Genomic DNA, 18,869 nt, shown 5'->3' with positions numbered 1-18,869 from the left:
CTATTCGCCACAAGCGAAAACAAACAATGCCCAGGATTTGCATCCAGGTTCCCCCAGCCAGACTCCCAAGGGAATGCCCTGTGGATGAACTGGTCAGGGATGTTTGCGTACGCTTTTCCACCAACTCCTCTCATCAGGAAGGTGGTGTACAAGATGAACAAGGAATCGATGACGCTCATCCTAGTTGCTCCCATGTGGGCGAGACAACCATGGTTTCCACACCTACGCAGGATGGCGGTGTGCGAGCCCATCAAACTCCCAGCCTGGTACAACCTACTGTCCCAGCAACAAGGTCAAACAGTGCACCAGGAACCCAACTCAATGAACCTGGCAGCATGGCTCCTGAAGTCATAGAGTTTGGGCATCTCAATTTACCACAGAGGTGTATGGACATCCTAAAAGAATCCAGGAAACCAAACACAAGGCACTGTTACTTTGACAAGTGGAAAAGATTCGTTATTTGGTGCCAGAATAAACAAATCAACCCGGTTGATTGCACTCCTTCCAACGTTGTAACATACATGCTCCACCTGCTGGACGCAGGTTTGGTTTTTAACTCTCTGAAAGTACACCTGGCAGCCCTCTCGGCTTACACCACATCCCATAACAAGGTATCGTGGTGGAAAGTACCAGTAGTTAAAGCCTTCATGGAAGGAGTAAAGAGACTTCACCCTCCTATTTCGAACCCACCGCCAGGATGGGACCTCAACGTGGTGCTAGCTAAGCTCATGGGCCCCCCTTTCGAACCCATGCATAAAAGTAGTCTCAAACACCTGACTTATAAAACGGCCTTCTTAGTAGCCATTACCTCTATAAGAAGGGTCAGTGAAATTCAGGCTCTGTCAGTGCAGGATCCCTTCTTTACTATCCATAAAGACAAACTGGTTTTACGCACACACCCTAGGTTCTCACCTAAATTTATATCTAAATTCCATGTAAACCAGTCCATCGAGCTTCCGGCTTTCTTCCAGAACCCGCAAAGCTCGGCTGAGGTGAAACTACACACCCTAGATGTGCGTAGGGCGGTCCTCTACTATGTAAACAAACCAGACCGCTAAGGAAAACAGACCAACTGTTTGTCTCCGTAGCTACAGGCAGAGAGGGAGATCGCGTCTCTAAGGGCGCTATCTCGAAGTGGATTATCAACTGTATACAGCTGTGTTACTCTCTTTCTGAAAAAACTCTGCCTTTTACGCCAAGAGCCCACTCTACTAGAGGCATTGGGGCCACTCTGGCTTTCATTGCAAATGTTCCCCTAGACACCATTTGCAAAGCAGCTACTTGGAGCTCTATTCACACTTTTACTCAGCATTACTGCATTGACACTCATTCCAAGACAGATACACAAGTGGGACAAGCGGTTCTGAGACACCTGTTTGCTCATGACTCTTCTCACATCCCACCTCCTTCTTCTGGTACTGCTCGCTAATCTATACACAGCATGTGATCTAAGCAGATTCCACAAGCCTCAGAAGGGATACATTACTCACCGTAATCGTATTTCTGATGCTTGTATCTGCTTAGATTCACATGCGACCCACCCTTCCTCCCCTCCGAGAGAAGGCGCATGATTGCTGGTAGTCTTACCTTTCTGTCTATCTGCTTGGATTATCAGTACTCACGCTACTCCTCATGCTTCCTCATGTCAGAAAAAATACAATCTGAGGATCCTAGACGCGTGAGGGATCTTGGGTACAGTGGACGTCACACTAGGGATAGTATTACTGGCACGCCTGTGTCGACGCCCATTTTTGAGTTTCGAAAAACAAACTGTAATACTCCGCAGCTTCCACTAGATGTCGGCCTAGGCACAGCATGTGAATCTAAGCAGATACAAGCATCAGAAATACGATTACGGTGAGTAATGTATCCCATATATATATATATAACTTGTTTTGTGTTTCCAATTTTGAATCTGCAGTATATGGGATCACTTTCTGTATATCAAAATAATTAGAGAAAGTAGTTTGTTGTGCCTTTATCCATGACTAGTGCAAAGAAATAGCTGCAATAAATATTAGCTGGCAGAAATAGCTTTCACAATGTGGGTATTGCTATACTTTAATTTCTGAAATGTTCTGCTTGAATTGGAATCTGATTAATCATAGATCACTCGCTGGAAGTGGGGCATCTGTTAAATCTCTTCAGGGCGCTCACATTAGATTGATTAAAATTACAATACTTAAATTGTTCTTTAATATGCTTTCTGATTTACAAAGGTGAGTTGATCCGTGAACCGATTGTCCAAAATTAGAAAACTGAGAGATTCCTGGGGCAGGGTGGTGGCAATATCTAGCAATCGATTTAGTACATTTGCAGCCTTAGTCTTAAGGGAGTTGCTCAGCGTCACTTAATATAGCTTTATAGACCTCGCCCGAAGGCCATACCGGGCGTTATGGGCCCTGAAGAGTTAACAAGGTATGAGGGCCCATAACAACGCTAGGGCCCAAGGAAAAGGTCAATAAAGCTTTTAGACCCAAGGACAAAGAGAAAAGTTAATTTGAGTTGTTTTTATTATTACATTGTTTTTGGGGCCTTGACTATTTCCTATGGAATATTTAAGTTTAAAAAAAACATGAAAAATAACATTATAAAAAGCTATTAGAACCCATTGCCAAAGAGGAAAAAAGTTAATTAAAAAATATAATTTGTCAAATTATTATATTGTTTTTTGGGGACTTAAATATTCCTTGTGGAATATTTAACCTTAAAAAAAAATATAGCATGACAAAAATGCCATGCTTATTCATAGTAAGCTATTCTTTTCACTAACGAACTATTACACGAAAAAGGACGGTATTTGTAGGAAAATGGCATTTTCACTTTGGCCACTAGAGGGGCTGAATCACTCTTAATGCACAACTTTCCGAGCTGAAGAAAGCAAAGGGCAAATTTGCAGGCTATAATGAAACTGCGAGCTATACTGGTTCTTATAGCCCTCAAATTGACCAAATCAATAGGGTTATTCACCCGCCCAATGTACTAATAGCCTATATAAACATGGAAATTGATTTTTTTTTCAGTGATGAATAGCGTTGACTCTGAATGGTCCTTGCTGAGCAGTACATACATATTGCACTAGCCCCAAACACACCGATAACTGAAGCACAAATTGATATTTTATAGTAAGTTTCCTGACTTGGCAAATCTATTATTTTAATTTTGGAGGGGAAACATATACTGTCTTGAAGTGTGTCAAAACCCTGCAAAGAACTACATACATTTTGTTTCCTGAGACAGGATTTGGAGAAGAATGAAGAAGACCATACAATATCTCAATACCTAATAGAGGCTGCAGAAGGAGTAAAGTGCCTAACTTTCAACATTGCTTCAAGGTACCCACTCACCTGAGCACTACTCCAGTCACCAGTCTGACAAGACACCATCCTCAGTTTCTGCCAGTCATACCATGTGATTGCAGTAGGCACATACAAGTAGATGAAGGCTCTTGCCAGTGAGTTTTAGTTTAAGTTGTGACCTACAAAACGTTAACAGTTAAGCCTTTTTCTATCTGTATTTTGTTAAATCAACCAGAATTGTTTTAAAAACATTATTAATTTCCAGTACTTAAGGCTGTCATATAGCCAGCCTCCTGAACTGTCAACTCATAATTTAGTGACACTTATGAGCATTTTAAGTTAAAATGTTGACTGATGCATTACTGTAATTTGCTTCTACTGTTGCATTGTTTTGTTTTTTATGTATCAAGTTGTTCAATTGTAAAGCGCTATATAAACCAATAAATACAAATTCAGTTCAAAACTAGTTTCTAGATAATTTCTAGGACTGAATATATCGTGTGTCTTCTGCACAAATGTTTGATCTTTTGTATGATTTCTGATGCTCCTCCTTACCACCTTTGCAGTTTTTTTTAGCAGTGCTTAATACCCTACGTAACGCATGTACAGCACATCTGTTGCAAGCTACGCTTCAAAGGAAATTGATGCCGAGTGCTAGTTATGGGGTGGGTAAAGAAGGGAACCAAAAACTGAAAGTTGGTTGAAGGGAACATTGTTTTTTTCATGAAGCTGAGTTTCAAGGCAACGGGATGGGAATCGCATGAAGCAAATTAGATTTATAGGAATTAGCTGAATTCGCCCAAATGATGGGTATTGTGCAGCTTCTGTGGCCTGACCTAATGGCCAGGTCTGCATGTCACACGCTCCGGCTTGCAAACCTGGACATATCGGCTGAATGCAGACACTGAAAGACTGGGCCATGCAAGCTTTTGCAAAAGCAAAGAGGGGTTTGAAGGTACCTCTTGTGTTTACTGGTAATCCATGCCATCTTTGGTGGTCTTCGGTTTGCCAGCTGACTCAGCTGTATGTTGCCCATTTTGATTATAGTGGCAGCTGGAAGTGGACTGGCTTGGCATGACCAGAGCATAGTCTTCAGCACCTCATCCTTGTCAGAATTGGAACTGTCCTCAATGGTAAGTGAAGGGTAAGCCAAAAAATGACTGCTGGTCAATACTCTACAGCTGAAATTTGGTTCAGCTCATGGTCTTCACCAAGGTAAACCCACTAATCGCCTTTTCTGATCCTCACCTATTTTATTTACAAATATTAAAATGATTTAGAATCTCCACAGAGGAACTGCCCTTAAATCAAGCTTATGACTTTGGTAGATAGTGTAGAAGTCTGCAGACCATTGGTGCAACTGTTCTATTGTGTTCTGAAGTGGACAGTGCAGGATTAGTTGGTCGATGGCCAGAAGCTGAAAGACCAATTTCTCAGAGCAAACCTACAGAGCGGAAATGTAAGTTTAAATGCTCTGGTAAATGTTCAGGGGGACTCACTGCTACTAACCGTGAAGAGACTCGTCAGACACCAGTAGTGCATTCCATTCCTAATGGGAATGCAGGAGTTTTATGTCCATAAACTGAACAAATAACTGAAAGGGGCAAATCGCCTTTAAAACTAAAAAATGAATTTGGATAAGAAAATAGAAATGAGAGAAAACAGTGTTGGGGGCAAGATGACGGGCCGTTGGTGGTGCTGCCCCTGCTTCATAAAACCAAAGAGAATGTATGCTTTCGAACAAAATAAATCATTTTACCTATATCTGCAATTGATTATATTGATAATTTGTGCACATTTTTCTTATACATAGTCATTAGGAATCATCTTGGAGGTTGATGTGCAGTGCTGCATAAATAGCTGTTTTCCTTTTGCTCTCACAGACTGCCTGCTTTCGGGAAGAGAGAAATGTTTTGGTGAATGGAGATTGTCAGTGGATCACTACGTTGCACTATGCCTTCCAAGACGAGAACTACTTGGTATGTTTCTATTCTCTGTTTCTCAAGTTGACTTTTGACTTTGTTTCATTGGAGCACAACATTCATGCTCCGTAACCCTATTCCTTTTAACAAAGGGTGAGTAAATACAAAATGCCTATTTAAGTCTTTTGTTTAAAAAAGCCTGCATCTGCCAAAGAGGAATTCTGCAGCCTTCTGATGTTGATGCCCCTGTTTTTACTGTCTTCCAACATTGGCAGTCTAGCCTCTAGATTTATATATGCTGTGATATCCGTTTGGATCGGATACTATTTACTAAAAGTTTCAGGGCCACATTTTCCCAAATGCCCATCTTTCATTATTTGAAGAAGCACAACAAGCTCCTGTTGCTATCATATTACTGTCTGTCCCGCGAAGCGTGTGCAGACTCTGAACAGCATAGTGGTTAAAGCAACAGGAAACGCTGTGCTGCTGCTTACTGCACAGAGCAAAGACCCGGTCCTGTCTCACACGCATTAAGCGTCTCAAACATGGTAGCGGCCGGTGTGAAGATTCCAGATTCGCTCCCGCTTGCCAGAACCAATTAACCCAGCTAGCGCGTTCTCAAAGTGTTTCCTCTGACACTCTTTCTCTCCCCTTTTTTTTCCTAAACATTAATTAAAATAATATACAAAGGAATACTACATGCTAAAAGTAATACTAGTAGAAGTACTCTGAATGCATGAAGACTGCATGTCACTTATGCTCACTCGGGTTGATCCGACTACCTGTTTTTCAGCCATGAACCGCTTTGTTCCAAAGAACTTTTTTATTTGCCAAATTGCACGCATGATTTGGAACTCAAGATTCAGATTCCAGCACTAAATTCAACTAAACCAGCACTTTATTTTGTAATACCTTTTGTTTTGTAAGGTGAAGATAATATATGGACTAGTTCTTTAGATCCTATTTCTCATTCGAACCATGTCATTTCTTGACCAGACCAAAACATATTCACATAGCAATTTTAAATAAACACTTGAGCAGGGAACACAGACTAGTCTTTCGTTGCTGTTGACGGTGTCAATTTTCCCCCTATCCCCTCCCTTTTGTTTCTTTCCTACCTAACCATCCCGATCTCTGCAGGGGCTCTTTTTTTGATTCTGCTTTACCTGGGCCTGTTCTTGGTTGGTGGTCATTTTTCAATCTTCATTGACATTCCTTGACAGTATTGCCTTTTGCAAGGAATGACTGCCCGCATGAGTGTTAACGTCTCCGCTCCCCACCATTTTCTCTGACTGGATGCTGGTGGCTCCCCTAAAAATCACCCCAAACAGTGGAAAGCTGCCTTTGGAGTGGGACACTGTGGATGTCCATGTAAAACATTTGTGACCTAAAGTATCTGGCGTAGCACCAGGGTCTGCACGCGCTTCCCAATTGCTTCACGAAATAGTACTCCTCACTGTGGAGTATTTTTTGTTTACTCTGGAACTCATTCAGATCTCACTGGCACTTGGTGGTGTGCTATGGTTCCAATGCCACACTTTCACCCGTGTATTGAGAAATGTAGTTTATGCTTTGAATTGTATAATCCAAGGGTCTTATCCGGGATTGCTGGTCGTTTTCCTGCTGATTACAACCAAAGGTTTTTGCACTTCAATTTAAGGGGAGATGGGCTTCTGCTCAACTGCAACAGTGCTAACAGATGCAGTGTAGGCTGCTGCTCCTTTCCTTCCTGAAAGTACTCTAATATCTACTCTCAATTCACTTCAAGAAGCTGAATCGAAAAAACAATGAACAGGACATGCCATGTTTGGAAGTAAGAACACTTACTTGGGGCAGGATGGAACAGATGTGGTTTGTACCGGCAGATTGAATGGTTTCGGAGCTTGGAAACCTATTTCTAAAGCCTGCTGGAGGAGGGTAGAGCAAGCAGGAATCTGAAATGGATGCTTTCTCTTTTGGCTTCGGTGCATGCTGAGTCTCCTGCTCTTTCTCCCAGCCCTTGGAAATGTTACATTCCCATAATTCATAGCAGTGTTGGGCCTGTGGGAAACCAAACCTTTACCTGAAACAAAATTAGAACCGCTGCTCTCAGTGGGATTCATGTGATTTGTCCTCTCAGTTGGCTCTGTGTTTCTTGATGCTTGTTTGTAGTGTTTTGCTTTAATAGTTATTCCGCTTTAGCTGGTAGATTAGTTTTCCATTATCTTTGTATCAGTCGCTTCATGTCATTGTCAACTATAAGTAAAATGTGTTTGAACACCAATGCATATGCTTTTTCTTAATTTATTTTGTATTTTTGGCAGTATTTGGTGATGGACTATTACGTTGGTGGTGATTTGTTGACGCTGCTCAGTAAGTTTGAAGACCGACTTCCTGAAGATATGGCCAGGTTTTATTTGGCCGAAATGGTGCTCGCAATACACTCCATCCATCAGCTGCATTACGTGCACAGGTAAAAAGCACCTCTTCACTTCTTTTGTCTGTGGATTTAGACTGGGCCTAGTTACCAATTATGATGTCACCAAGGATTGGTGAGGAATCACTGACTTCTCTCTGCAGTGCAAGGTTTTTGAAAGAGCATGGATTCACTCATCTTGCTTATCAAAAGGGTAGCCTTCAAATGTCTCGTCAGCGGGTATTTACAAGGATATCCTTCTGATTTCATTGATTTGTGTCTTTCAGATCGTCCTTGGTGATTTTCATTGCATCCCCATGTGAAGTTTACTAACTTAATTAAATTAATTCTACTTGGTTCATCCCATGCGTTTTATCGCTCGGACAATGTGATGCTTGAATCCATTTGATATTTCTTTTTAACCAGCCATTATCTCCAGTGCTGCGAATTCAGAACCAATCTGATTTTGTTTAACTTTAAACCAATATATATACACCAGCTAGCAGCTGTGTGTGAGCTGTCGGTGGAGTAAAATAATTATTAGAGACCTTTTAATGATGTGTATAATTGCTTAAAATAAAGTTGAGAATTAAAAAGGATTGCAATTCAAAGAATGTCCAGTGGACTTTGAACAGTACTTGCGTAACATTCACTCCTTTTGTTGTCATAGATATTAGGAATGTTGCCACAAGGGCTTCTATGTGCACACTCTTTAAGCACTTTATAGACTTTGCAGACCCGGTTTGTTGGTCTCTGCCACTATAGCATCGTCAGTTTGAGTAATATTGCCTTGTCAGGTGATTCAATGATTAGCCCTCTGTCTCGTCCCAGAAGGCAGTGACACAATTGCACATGTATCCTATAGACCAAACAGGACTGCATGACTTGTTCTTGGCCTCAAGCCCAGGGATCGTATCTTCTTCTGGGGCCTAAATACCTTCAACTCTCTTCCTAAATATCTTCCTTCTCGAGCTCTTTGCTCATCCGCCTCCAACTCCCTCAGGGTCAGTCGCTTCTCCAAGCAACGAGTTGGTGGGAGATCTTTCCTCGGCTGGGGCCTCCCTCTGGAACAGCCTTCTTGCCTCCCTTAAACTGGAGGAGATCTCCGTTTCTGGAAGCTCCTCAAAACCTTTCTTTGCTTCTGCTTTTTCTCCTCCCATCCTCTGCTGACCTCCTAGTTGTAACTGGAACTGCCCTGGCTACCTGGATACACTCTGAGCTCGGGACCAGGTCTCCCCCGCCAGCATTTCACACCTGCATTGCCCACCTGGCAACCCCTGCACTTGGGGACTGTCTCTGTATCCCTACAGTCCCCCCTCCCAGCCCTTGACACTGATGTCTGCACTTACTCATGCACTTGCCACATGCTGGCCGCTACTTGCTTATTGTTATCCATGTACTGCACTGTCCCTGCCCCCGTCCAACGCAGTTGGGCAATCTGAATGACACCTGGCCTAGTAGGATAGCTGTCCGTCCTCCCTTTGTTCCCCTCCCTTGCCTCGTGCCTCCTTGAAACACTTGTTCATAGGCGCGTTATAAATGCCATATCAAAACATAGTTGGTAGGAAAGCTCAGCTGCTTCAGTATACTCTGGTGGCATCTGTGCTGCGCCTCCAGACCGTGTCAAATCCCGACGCCAAATCTGTGCTCACTGTTTGAGAGGCTCAGCTTCACCCCACTGATGACCAGCAAGGATGAAATGTGTGTCTGGAGTGGCTGTTGGTACTCTCCTTCAGGGAACTGACGACCGCTTAGGTGCTGGACCAGAATGATATGCAAATGGCTGTTTCGCCTCTGTGCTAGGTACGGCGAGCTAAAATGTGTTGTTCCAGACACTCTTGATTCAGAAAAAATCCATACAACAGGTTATGTGGGTTGTTTCTTCTCAGTAGAGGAGCTACCACATTTTTGTAAATGTTGATTTACGGCAGGGACTTCTCCGTCATTCGTCCTTCGGAGGGTGATAAATGGAGTATGATTCAATATGATGCAATATAGAATAATAATAGTGTATTAAAATTGGAATGTCGAATCTCAAGTTATTAGCCAAAGTCATGGTGCCCTACATTTCTTGGCTAAAATGTAAAGGCAGTCTTTCAGGAGTTATTTCTCCGATACCTATGTCAGACTCTCTGCAGGAGAATTAATAGGGGAGTGGTGTTGGTGCACTCCATTTGTTTGTCAGGATATTATTCAACTGATACCTTTTTGCTTTTTTCGTTGACTTAATTTGACAGCATGCATTGGTAAGGTGATGATCGTTTTTGCATTTACATGAACAGTGAAGCTATTTGAAACTGCCTCGAGGGTAGTTTTATTTAATTTTGCTTGCCTGGAGCTGCTTAGTGTTTAATAGTTAATTTGGGGGCATCAGTATGAGTTTGTAGCTACATCTTCCTTTTGTAGGCTTAATAGTTCATAGGCGTTCACAGTATTGGCAGTTTGCACTTTCTGGGGCTCAGTTCGCAGTTTGATCTGTCGGATTCTGACAATAAGAAGCGTGGTGTGCATGTGTGGGGATTTGTAGGCGGGATCCTGGTAGCACACTTGGATGACCTTCCTTCGCCTGCCTAGTGATCATTTTGTGTTTGGAGCAATCAAGCCATGGGGTTTCCATTGGATAGATTACTGCTGTTTCCCGAGTGTCCTATGGATGGCGGCTGCCTTTATTAGATTACACTGCTTGGCTGAAAGGTTTCTTGAGAGAGCCAATGCAGGGAGAAGACATTTCTTAACAGCCGTCAAGATGGAGAGCTGATTTTTAATTGCTCTTTTGTTGCCATCGAAGGCACTTCAACATGCAAGTGACCCGGAAGGAGAGTATTTGTTGGTTTACTTGTGCGAAGAGCAAGGGGCTTTGTTTCAGGCAAAGGGCTCAGGTCACGTAAATACTGAGCCTAAATTATCCTTGCTTCTACTCCTGCCTTCTCAGTGATGTGCTTGATGCTCCTATACAAGGTCAAAGTTCAGGTTTTCACTTCGTTAATTGATTGTAAAATTACTTTGCCAACAAACCAGTTAAAAGCCCTCAAATTACGAACCAATAGGAGTTTCTTGTCCTAGCACATTTGAAAGCAAATATTCTTTCATTAAAGCGGCATTCTCTCGGGTGAACCAAAGTGGCATCTCTGAGATGGCTGCACCATAGAGAAGCTCCAGTCCACTTGAAACTCAACTTCCAGGTGCAAAGACCCTTTCTTCCCCGACAACTACTTTGCAGCAGTGGATATGTTACTTAAATCTTCAGTGATCCAGCTTTGCTTCCCTGCAGGGAACAGTGTCATCGGCCTGGATCTGCAAAATCCAAGCGCATAGTCTTCTCAGGTGGCTCCGCTGCAATCATCGTGGCTGCTTATCCTGGGGACGCTGGAATTGAGTGCTCAACTGATATCCAAAGATATTGCAAGACAGCGGCCTGTGTTCAGAATGCTGCTTGAATTCTTGGTCTGTGCCATGTGAGAGAAGGGTACCCACCGCCGAGGGAGTTAGTAACTGATCCACCCCGCAAGCTGCAATGGCACAACTGTGGGAGTGGAGGGGCATTATCTGGCCATGACTTGGCATTAGGCTTAAGGTGGCTTGCGTGGGACACTATATAAGGGCGAGCGGTTCAAAGCGCTTGATAGTACATTAGTCTAGTGAACTGAGGTCTCTGATCTCCTCACTGCTCCATAAGCAGCCCCATTGCTTCTGAACATGGTTTCCCTGCTGCTGGGTTTGCTGCAAGCCTCTCAGTTTGAAGTTGCCTCTCAGCCCTCATTACTCTTGGTAGAGATGTGTTTGAGCTCCTTGGGATGACGGGGAAGTAGTAGCGCACCTCTGTGGCATGTGGCGGCTGTTCCTGCCTGTATGAGCTCTTTAGAGCCATTCAGCAATATTGGTGGCTAACTCCTTGGGAATGTGACTCCAGGTGAGCTGATCTCCCTGGTGTCATGAATCCGGTCAGGCCTTCTTGCAGATCACCGGCTCCATTGGGTCTCAGTGCTCCCTGGAAGTAAATCAGGGGTAACTGTCCCCCTGCCTGAGCCCAGTGTGACGAAACCCAGGATGTCGTCACTGCTTCTGAATGGGGGAAGCCCCTTCCCATGAGGCCAGGGTGGTGAGGCTACTACCAGGTAGTCCGTTTGGGGGGTTGCACTCAGCAGGTGGATCTCATGGGAGGGGAAACCCCCTTTGGGACCAATGACTATCACATCCAGAGAATGTGGTTTTCCCACATGACCCTAGTCCGCCTTCCCAAAGGTACCGCACTTTTCCTTCTCCTCATTCCTCTTCAATCCTACCCTCATACCCTATGTACTTTTTAAAGCAGTCCAAGTAGAAAGTACTTAGACCAGTAAGATTCTTAGTGAGTTACCACGTCAGCACTCACTTAGTACTGAGGGCAAAGAGGAAGTGCGGAGCCATACCGAATAACCATCAGCATCACTTTTACCAGTCTAGTGGTTTGTGACCATTGATTGGAAGAAACAATATAACTGAGGGACATGACACTTCGCCAAGCCCTCCATGGACGTACCGCGAGTGACATGAAAAACCTGACGTGCAGGTGGGTTCTGCCCGAGACGCTGAGAACGGGTCAAGAGTCTGGGCCGGTCCTGGATGTGAGGACCGCACGGCCTATAGGTGGACTAACAGTACGGGTACCCCACAGACCGGGGTAGCTTGAGAGTGCGGGACCAAGCTGTCCCACATGGAAAGAAGATTTCAGTGCCGCTTCAGAGCGAGGGAAGCTCCAGACACAATGTATGGGAGTAGCAAAGAAGGCACTGAAGGCTCAAAGAAGTGGTGGCACGGATCGAAAGGCTGGCAAAGGGGGGGGGGTTTGGGACCCTAATGCACTGGGAGCAAAGCAGTACTTGGACATCTGTGCAGTAGCACATGCAGCGTTTCAAGACCTCAAGGGGATTACCAAAAAAAATGATCTCCGGGCCAAATAATCGTACGGACTCAAAGAATATGGCAAATTACTACTTTATTTTCAGTTCAATAAAGTAGGGAAACCCGGCGAACAAACAGATTGTAGCTCACACACTCAACACATTTCAATTATGCAAAAGATTTATATATCCACATACGTCAGCTATGATGTCAAACAGTAAAAACCTACCGGGTGGAGGGATTGGTTAAGGGAACATATATACCTCTAGTTTATACAAGTATTAGTATCATTGGCTAACCCTTATCTGGTAGGCACGCCATGAACAACCTTGAAGTACCTAAAATACTGATAATAGCATAACAGCAGCGGATAGGCTTCTGCAACTATGTATGTTCTACCATTACATAGGCCCTCATGATTGGTTGGCAATCTCTTCCAGCCTTGAACATGCGGTTCATTAGCTAAACGTAAGCAACGAAACCCAGGTGCAAGGGAATGTCAGACAACTGCCCGTCTGAGCTAATTAGCCTACCATCTCATCAGTTAGAACCTAAGCTAAGGCTTCATCTCTGTAGTTGACCTTGCCGACTGTTTTCTTCTTTCGAGCTTTAAAGGGAGTGAAGGTATGTTGCTATCTTTGTCTGAATAGATCTTGTCTTCTGGTCTTGCATCACGTGTGAGGAGACCATGATGTTTTCATTCTGTCCTTTTATTTAGTGCTATTTGATTCACTTATGTTGTGTGCTATTACTCTCCTCAGGCTCTGGGGACTTGGTTGCTCCGTCTTGCGTGTGCTTTCTGCATCTTTATTTGTTCAATATTGGCCCTCCCAATTATTCACTCCTTTACTTAATCGAAGACAAATATGTCTTCCGTACATGGTTTATCCGCTTCAACTACTTTCGTGCCTTGCAGTTGCTTCTTGCTGCAGCATCCTTGATTCCAAGCCAAGCAAATATCCTTTGTTCTTGCACAAATCTGTATTCCAGCACCTGTAAACTCGGTTCTGCAGCCTTGGCTTCCCTTCTTGAGGCTTCTCGCGTACTATTACAGGATGCCGACCTCCATTTTCTCAACATGGCTGCTTTACTCGCTTTGTTTCCTACTTTAGTAAGCTTCTACATTATCATCTACCTTGTGTTTCTGCGTGCTTCTGCGTATATAAATCTACTGCATCTCTTGATACTTATGCGAATATGAAGAAAACCATATTTACTTAGAACATAAGTTTACTTCATCACTTTTGTCACATCTTCATTCTCTAGATATCCATACATCCGGTTTAGTGCTCTCACATACCTTCTCTTCGTCATGACGTCCCTTGACACCTGTCAGACTTTACTTATAGTTTCTGTCCAATGGTGTCTGCAGGCTAATGTCTGCTGCATCAATTTGGGGATATATGCGATACGGTTGTCTAAGTGCATAACGTGTCTCATACCTTAGATGTGGTATTGGGGATGATCCCAGGTGTCATGCAGTGTTCTCTTGCTGGGTTTCCAATATGGCAGAGGTGAGGGGGTGGGCTCTATAAATGACGTGTCCATCTGCCTCACTACATTACCCTTCGGTCAAATCCTCAACCACCACAATTTTCTTCACTTTTTCTTCAAACTGGTCTTCGGAATATATATCTTTGCCAGCCCTTTCAGATCACTTGCATCCTTTCTGTTTGTCCACACTCCCAGTCATACAGCAGCATTCCCCAGTCGGTGAACAGAACATCCAACTTCCCACATAGTTCTTTTGGTCCTTATGATACTGAAACTTCATTCCTGGGGGCGCTATAGGGCTTCCTTTCAGGTGCTCACAGCTGGTGTTTTCAGTCGGTGTGTGTTCATCGCTTAAAGCATTCACATTGATATCTTCATCCCAATAGCTTTTTTCTGTCTTCTTGCATTGTCCTATGATTATTCTTAGAAGACAGAATTCCTGCAACACTAACACTAGTATTGCTCCCAACATTTTGAAGGCATTTGCCATCCAGGTTGGAACCCACAAGAATAGAGATGAATACCAGCCTGAATCGTCGGTCTCATCTACATCTTCCACCATTTTCGAATGCAGGTTTGACAACATAGTTATTGCTTCTGCCATGGTTACATTTTGTCCAACATGGGCAGGTATGTATGTAATGCAAGAAGGCCCGATCTTGGCGCACACGCCTCCTTAGATTGCTATAATTATTTCCAGGACATAACTATTCTGCAGGGTCATGAGTCTTATGGCCCTCAATTCTTCTTTAATTGTAATTTTATTGTTGCATTAATTGTTTGTTGGAGTTCCCATCTGATGATTTGTAACCACTTGGCATTTGCTGCAGCCTGAATTCCTGGCATGAATATAGCTGTAAATATCACTTCTGTCCTATCGAACAATTTGTGCTCATCTGGAATGTCGTAATAAGCCTCTATTGATTTTGCCGAAAAATAGCTCTCTTCTGTTGGTTGAGCGACCTCTTCTTCCTTTGATGTGCATCCATTTTGGGAAAAAGTCAGCAATGTGGAGATCACTTTGGGGTAACACTAATGCAGGAACATGTATTATTAGTATAGAACATATTTGTCCCCAATTTATAGGTAGCTTCATATAAAACTTTGGATCCACAGGCCCAGTAGTGGTCCTTTAGGACGGCAGTTCCACCTTTCATTCCTGGCACATCAATTATTTGCTTGCATCCTTTATTTTCTTCAACTTTGTTCAGACCACTGTTTCTGAAACTGTCGCATTCTTCATCGGCAGTATGGCTACCGGTCCTGCTTAATCTTCAACCCATGTTAGTAACTTTGGCTACCTCGCCCAGTCCTCAAGGCATCCATCATTTACTACTTGCACTATCTTTACTGGTGCTGGCACAATAAGTGTGCACTGCATCTCATCATTCCTTCTTCCCATCCTGTACTGGTGGCTACTTGTCCATATACAAATAACCAAGGTCTCTCTCAGCATCCAGGCAATCCTGGTGTTTCCCGTGTGTCTGCACAATCCAGTCCTCATATCCCCTCCACTCAGACCACTCACAAGTACAGGAGCATTCTACTCTACCAATTTGGGTCCTTTATCATCCCCTGCATTTTTATGTAAACTTCTTCATATGAGAATGTTCTCTTTGACATCCATCGTAGGGTTGCCCATTTCCCTTCAAATTGTCCTTGTCATGCGTGCTGCTAGATGGCTGAGGCACTTCGCATCATGTGTTGGTATTTCTCTTGTTATACATTTCCTGGATGTGCTGATGGCATAAGGGATGAGCGAACATACATAGCAGGTCTCCTCTGTTCTTCTCCCCACCTCTCATGTGCTGAAAACACGTTACTTTTAAATGGACTGAATTATCAAGGTATGTAGAGTGGGGCCTTGATTCCGCGACAACGGGCTTGTTGACAATAGTACCCACGCCGACGACCGATGTGGTGCCACTGATCCCTTCATCCATCTTGCCGACGACCTCAGCTACTGCCTGGCTGTCGACCATGACGTTGACGGCTTCCTCAACGACGGCTGTTTCGGCGGGTGTGGGACTTCCGAGTTCCGCGGGTCTGCTGGCGTCTGACGGAGATCCATTGCCTTCCGGGGAGGTGCCGTGGCAGTCTGGGGTCGGCTTTGCGCGGTTGCTCCCAATGGAGATTCTACAGCAAGATCCCTCCACCTACGATTTGGCCCAGAGTCCGGAGGAGGAGTCTCATCCGTTCCTGGACCCTTTGGCGTTGGGCCTACGGCTGACGGTTCCATCCACGTTGGCCAGCCTGAGGGCTGTTCGCCCTCTGTATTTGTTGGTAAACTCGCATTCCCTGCTCTCCAGGCAGGTGCTGAATATGCTGCAGTCGCTCCTCACAGTTGGATGCCTGGCTCCTGGTACCCCAAACCCCGGTGGAGCCCTGGGGGAGTGGTGGAGGGCAGGTTCCAGCCATTCCCCCGACCAAAGGATGTGGTGGGTACCCCTCACCAGGGTCCACCCAGGAAGTCTCCCTAGGTTCGGCCTCTGGTTCCATCTCCTAGGGGATGCACCCCCTCCTCGTAGGGATCCGGAATAAGGGGAGCTGAACCAGATAGCGTACAGCAAGACACGCTCTCGATGGCGTCGTCCTCGCCCAGGCGGACGGATACCTGGGATGGAGGTGGATCCACTAAGTAGTCCAGCGCAATCCTCGACTCCTCTCTCCCCCCCCACCCCCCGACGATGTCAGTGGTTTTCATGCCATGATGGCCAGGGCTTGCCACAAATTTAGCCTTACGCCAGAGGACAGAAAGAGCTGCTTTTTATTTGATCATGTGGGGGGAAAAAAAGGCGGAAGGCGGTCTTCTCTATCCCCATCATGGACCACGTGTGGCAGGAAGGGCTTGTCACAATGCCCCATCATTTCACGGAGCCTGCGGTCAAGGGCTGCTTGGAGAAAACATTTAAGACGCCTGAGTCCACGCCGAAGTGCCTCACGTCACAGCCCACGCCGGATTCGGTGGTGTTGGCAGCTGTAAGTAGGAAGGCACGTAGCCAGCATAAGTGTGCGACTCCCCTCAAAAATGAGGGCCGTAAGCGGGATGCTTTTGGAAAGAAGGTGCCGACGGCGGGGAAGGCAACCAACTTGTTTGCCATTATGGCACACTATGACAGGGAGATGTGACACAGGTTGGCGCCGCTGCTGGACCTTCTGCCTGAGTAGCAGTGTTAGGAGGTGGTGCTTCTGGTTCGTGAAGGAGAGGAAGCCTCCAATCAGAGCAGTAATATTGCAGTGGACCTGGCGGAGTCCGGGTTTAAACAGATAAATAATGGCATCGTCCTCCGGCCGCAAGCATGGTTCGCTGTACCGATTTCCGACCTGAAGTGCGACAAAGTGGTGGACATGCCTGCGAGGGGGGGGCAGCTGTATGGGGAGAAAATTTACGAGGCTCTTAAAAATATGGAGGAGGATTCGGATACAGTGAGGTCCCTGCCAACGCTGCAGGGTAGGTATTAGTTTCGTCCCTTTCGATCATGTTGGGGAGCCTTGGAGAATGCCAGGTTTACGGGATGGTGCGACAAAGGCTACAGTTGCTCTGGCTATTCCTCTCAGGGGTTTTGTCGAACTTACCAGTCAGCTCAGCGAGCCAAGGACTGTCAAAGTCCGCGGGAGAGACATTCCACCACCTCCTCTACTAGAGGCCGCTAGTCCAAGCTTCAACAATGACTGCCACAAGGGCAGTCGACTTGGAGGGAAAGTGGCGCAACATCTAGACAAGTTTTTGATTACGACGGATGGATGGGTGCTGGATGCAGTGGAACAGCCACTCGGAGTTCCCGCTTCCACCACTCCCTATTCCACCGGTGAAGGTTCCGCAGCCGCATTTGCAGGTCTTGGGCAGGAGGTGCACTTGATGCTGGAGAAAGGGGCTATAGAAAAGGTCCTGAAGTCAGAAAGAGGACAAGGAACCTACTCCTGGTTTTTCGTCATCAAAAAGCCGAACGGAAAGTGGCTCCCCATTCTGTACCCGAGGCCGCTAAAGAAAAAAGGTGAAACACCAAAAGTTCAGGATGCTAACATTGCAGGACGGTATTCGGGCAGTGCAGCCTGGGGAGTTTCCTGGCGTCCTTGGGTCTAGAAGATGCTTTTTTTCCACATCCCAATGCACCCCAAACAACGCAAGTTTCTATGGTTTGTGGTCAGCGACGAACATTACTGGCTCTTCCCCTTTGGCCTTAAGTCGGCTCCCAGGACATTTAGCAAATGCCTTGCACCGGTGGCGGCTTACCTCTGCAGGGAAGGTCACCATGTTTATCCGTACCTGGATGACTGGTTGGTCAGGGGAGCGACTTGGCAGCGGGCATCCAAGTCTCTGCAAGCGGCTATGATCCTGTTGCTGCGTCTGGGCATTGCGGACAACTTTGCCAAATCTTGTCTGAAGACCTCCAGGGCTCATTTTCATACACATCTCAATCTGGTGAATCCATCTGTAGAAAGGATAGAGAAGCAGTCGTCCATGGTGGGTTCCTTGCTGCCGGGGACTTCGATCACGGTCCAGGTGTACATGTCTCTTCTAGGCTCCATGGCATCCTGCATCCCACTCATTCAGAATTGTCAGCTTTTCATGCGGCCAGTTCAGTAGTTTCTCGCTTCAAGATGGTCACAGCTTCTAGGTTCCTGGTCTGACAAGATTCTCATCTCACGGGCACTAGCCGACGCCCTGCAATGGTGGACTTGCTCTGGCAACATAGTACGGGGTATGCACCTGGTGGAGCCAGACTTTCAGTATACGATCATACCCAATGCTTCTAAGGTGGGTTGGGGGGCTCACCACAACAGGTTTCATGTCCAAGGCCTATGGCCCTGAAAGAGGCCTCATTGCACATCAAAGTTCTGGAGTTAAGGGCAGTACACTGGGCACTGAAGTCTTTA

General features: G+C 45.3%; 1 protein-coding gene across 2 annotated transcripts in view; it reads left to right on the top strand.

Annotated features, from left to right (window-relative positions):
* The window catches only part of CDC42BPB (CDC42 binding protein kinase beta), an 867,880-nt gene that overhangs the window by 210,061 nt on the left and 638,950 nt on the right, over window positions 1-18,869 (top strand). For both annotated transcript variants that reach the window (XM_069638111.1, XM_069638110.1), the window contains exons 4-5: window positions 5,183-5,278; window positions 7,525-7,673. In XM_069638111.1, coding sequence (XP_069494212.1) covers window positions 5,183-5,278; window positions 7,525-7,673 — 245 coding nt within the window. The remainder of the gene's footprint in view (window positions 1-5,182; window positions 5,279-7,524; window positions 7,674-18,869) is intronic.

The sequence above is a fragment of the Ambystoma mexicanum genome, chromosome 14 (assembly GCF_040938575.1).
Source record: "Ambystoma mexicanum isolate Mex_15411 chromosome 14, UKY_AmexF1_1, whole genome shotgun sequence".
Taxonomy (NCBI): domain Eukaryota; kingdom Metazoa; phylum Chordata; class Amphibia; order Caudata; family Ambystomatidae; genus Ambystoma; species Ambystoma mexicanum.
Note: the sequence above shows the minus strand (reverse complement) of the source record. Positions and strands in the feature narration are given on the sequence as shown.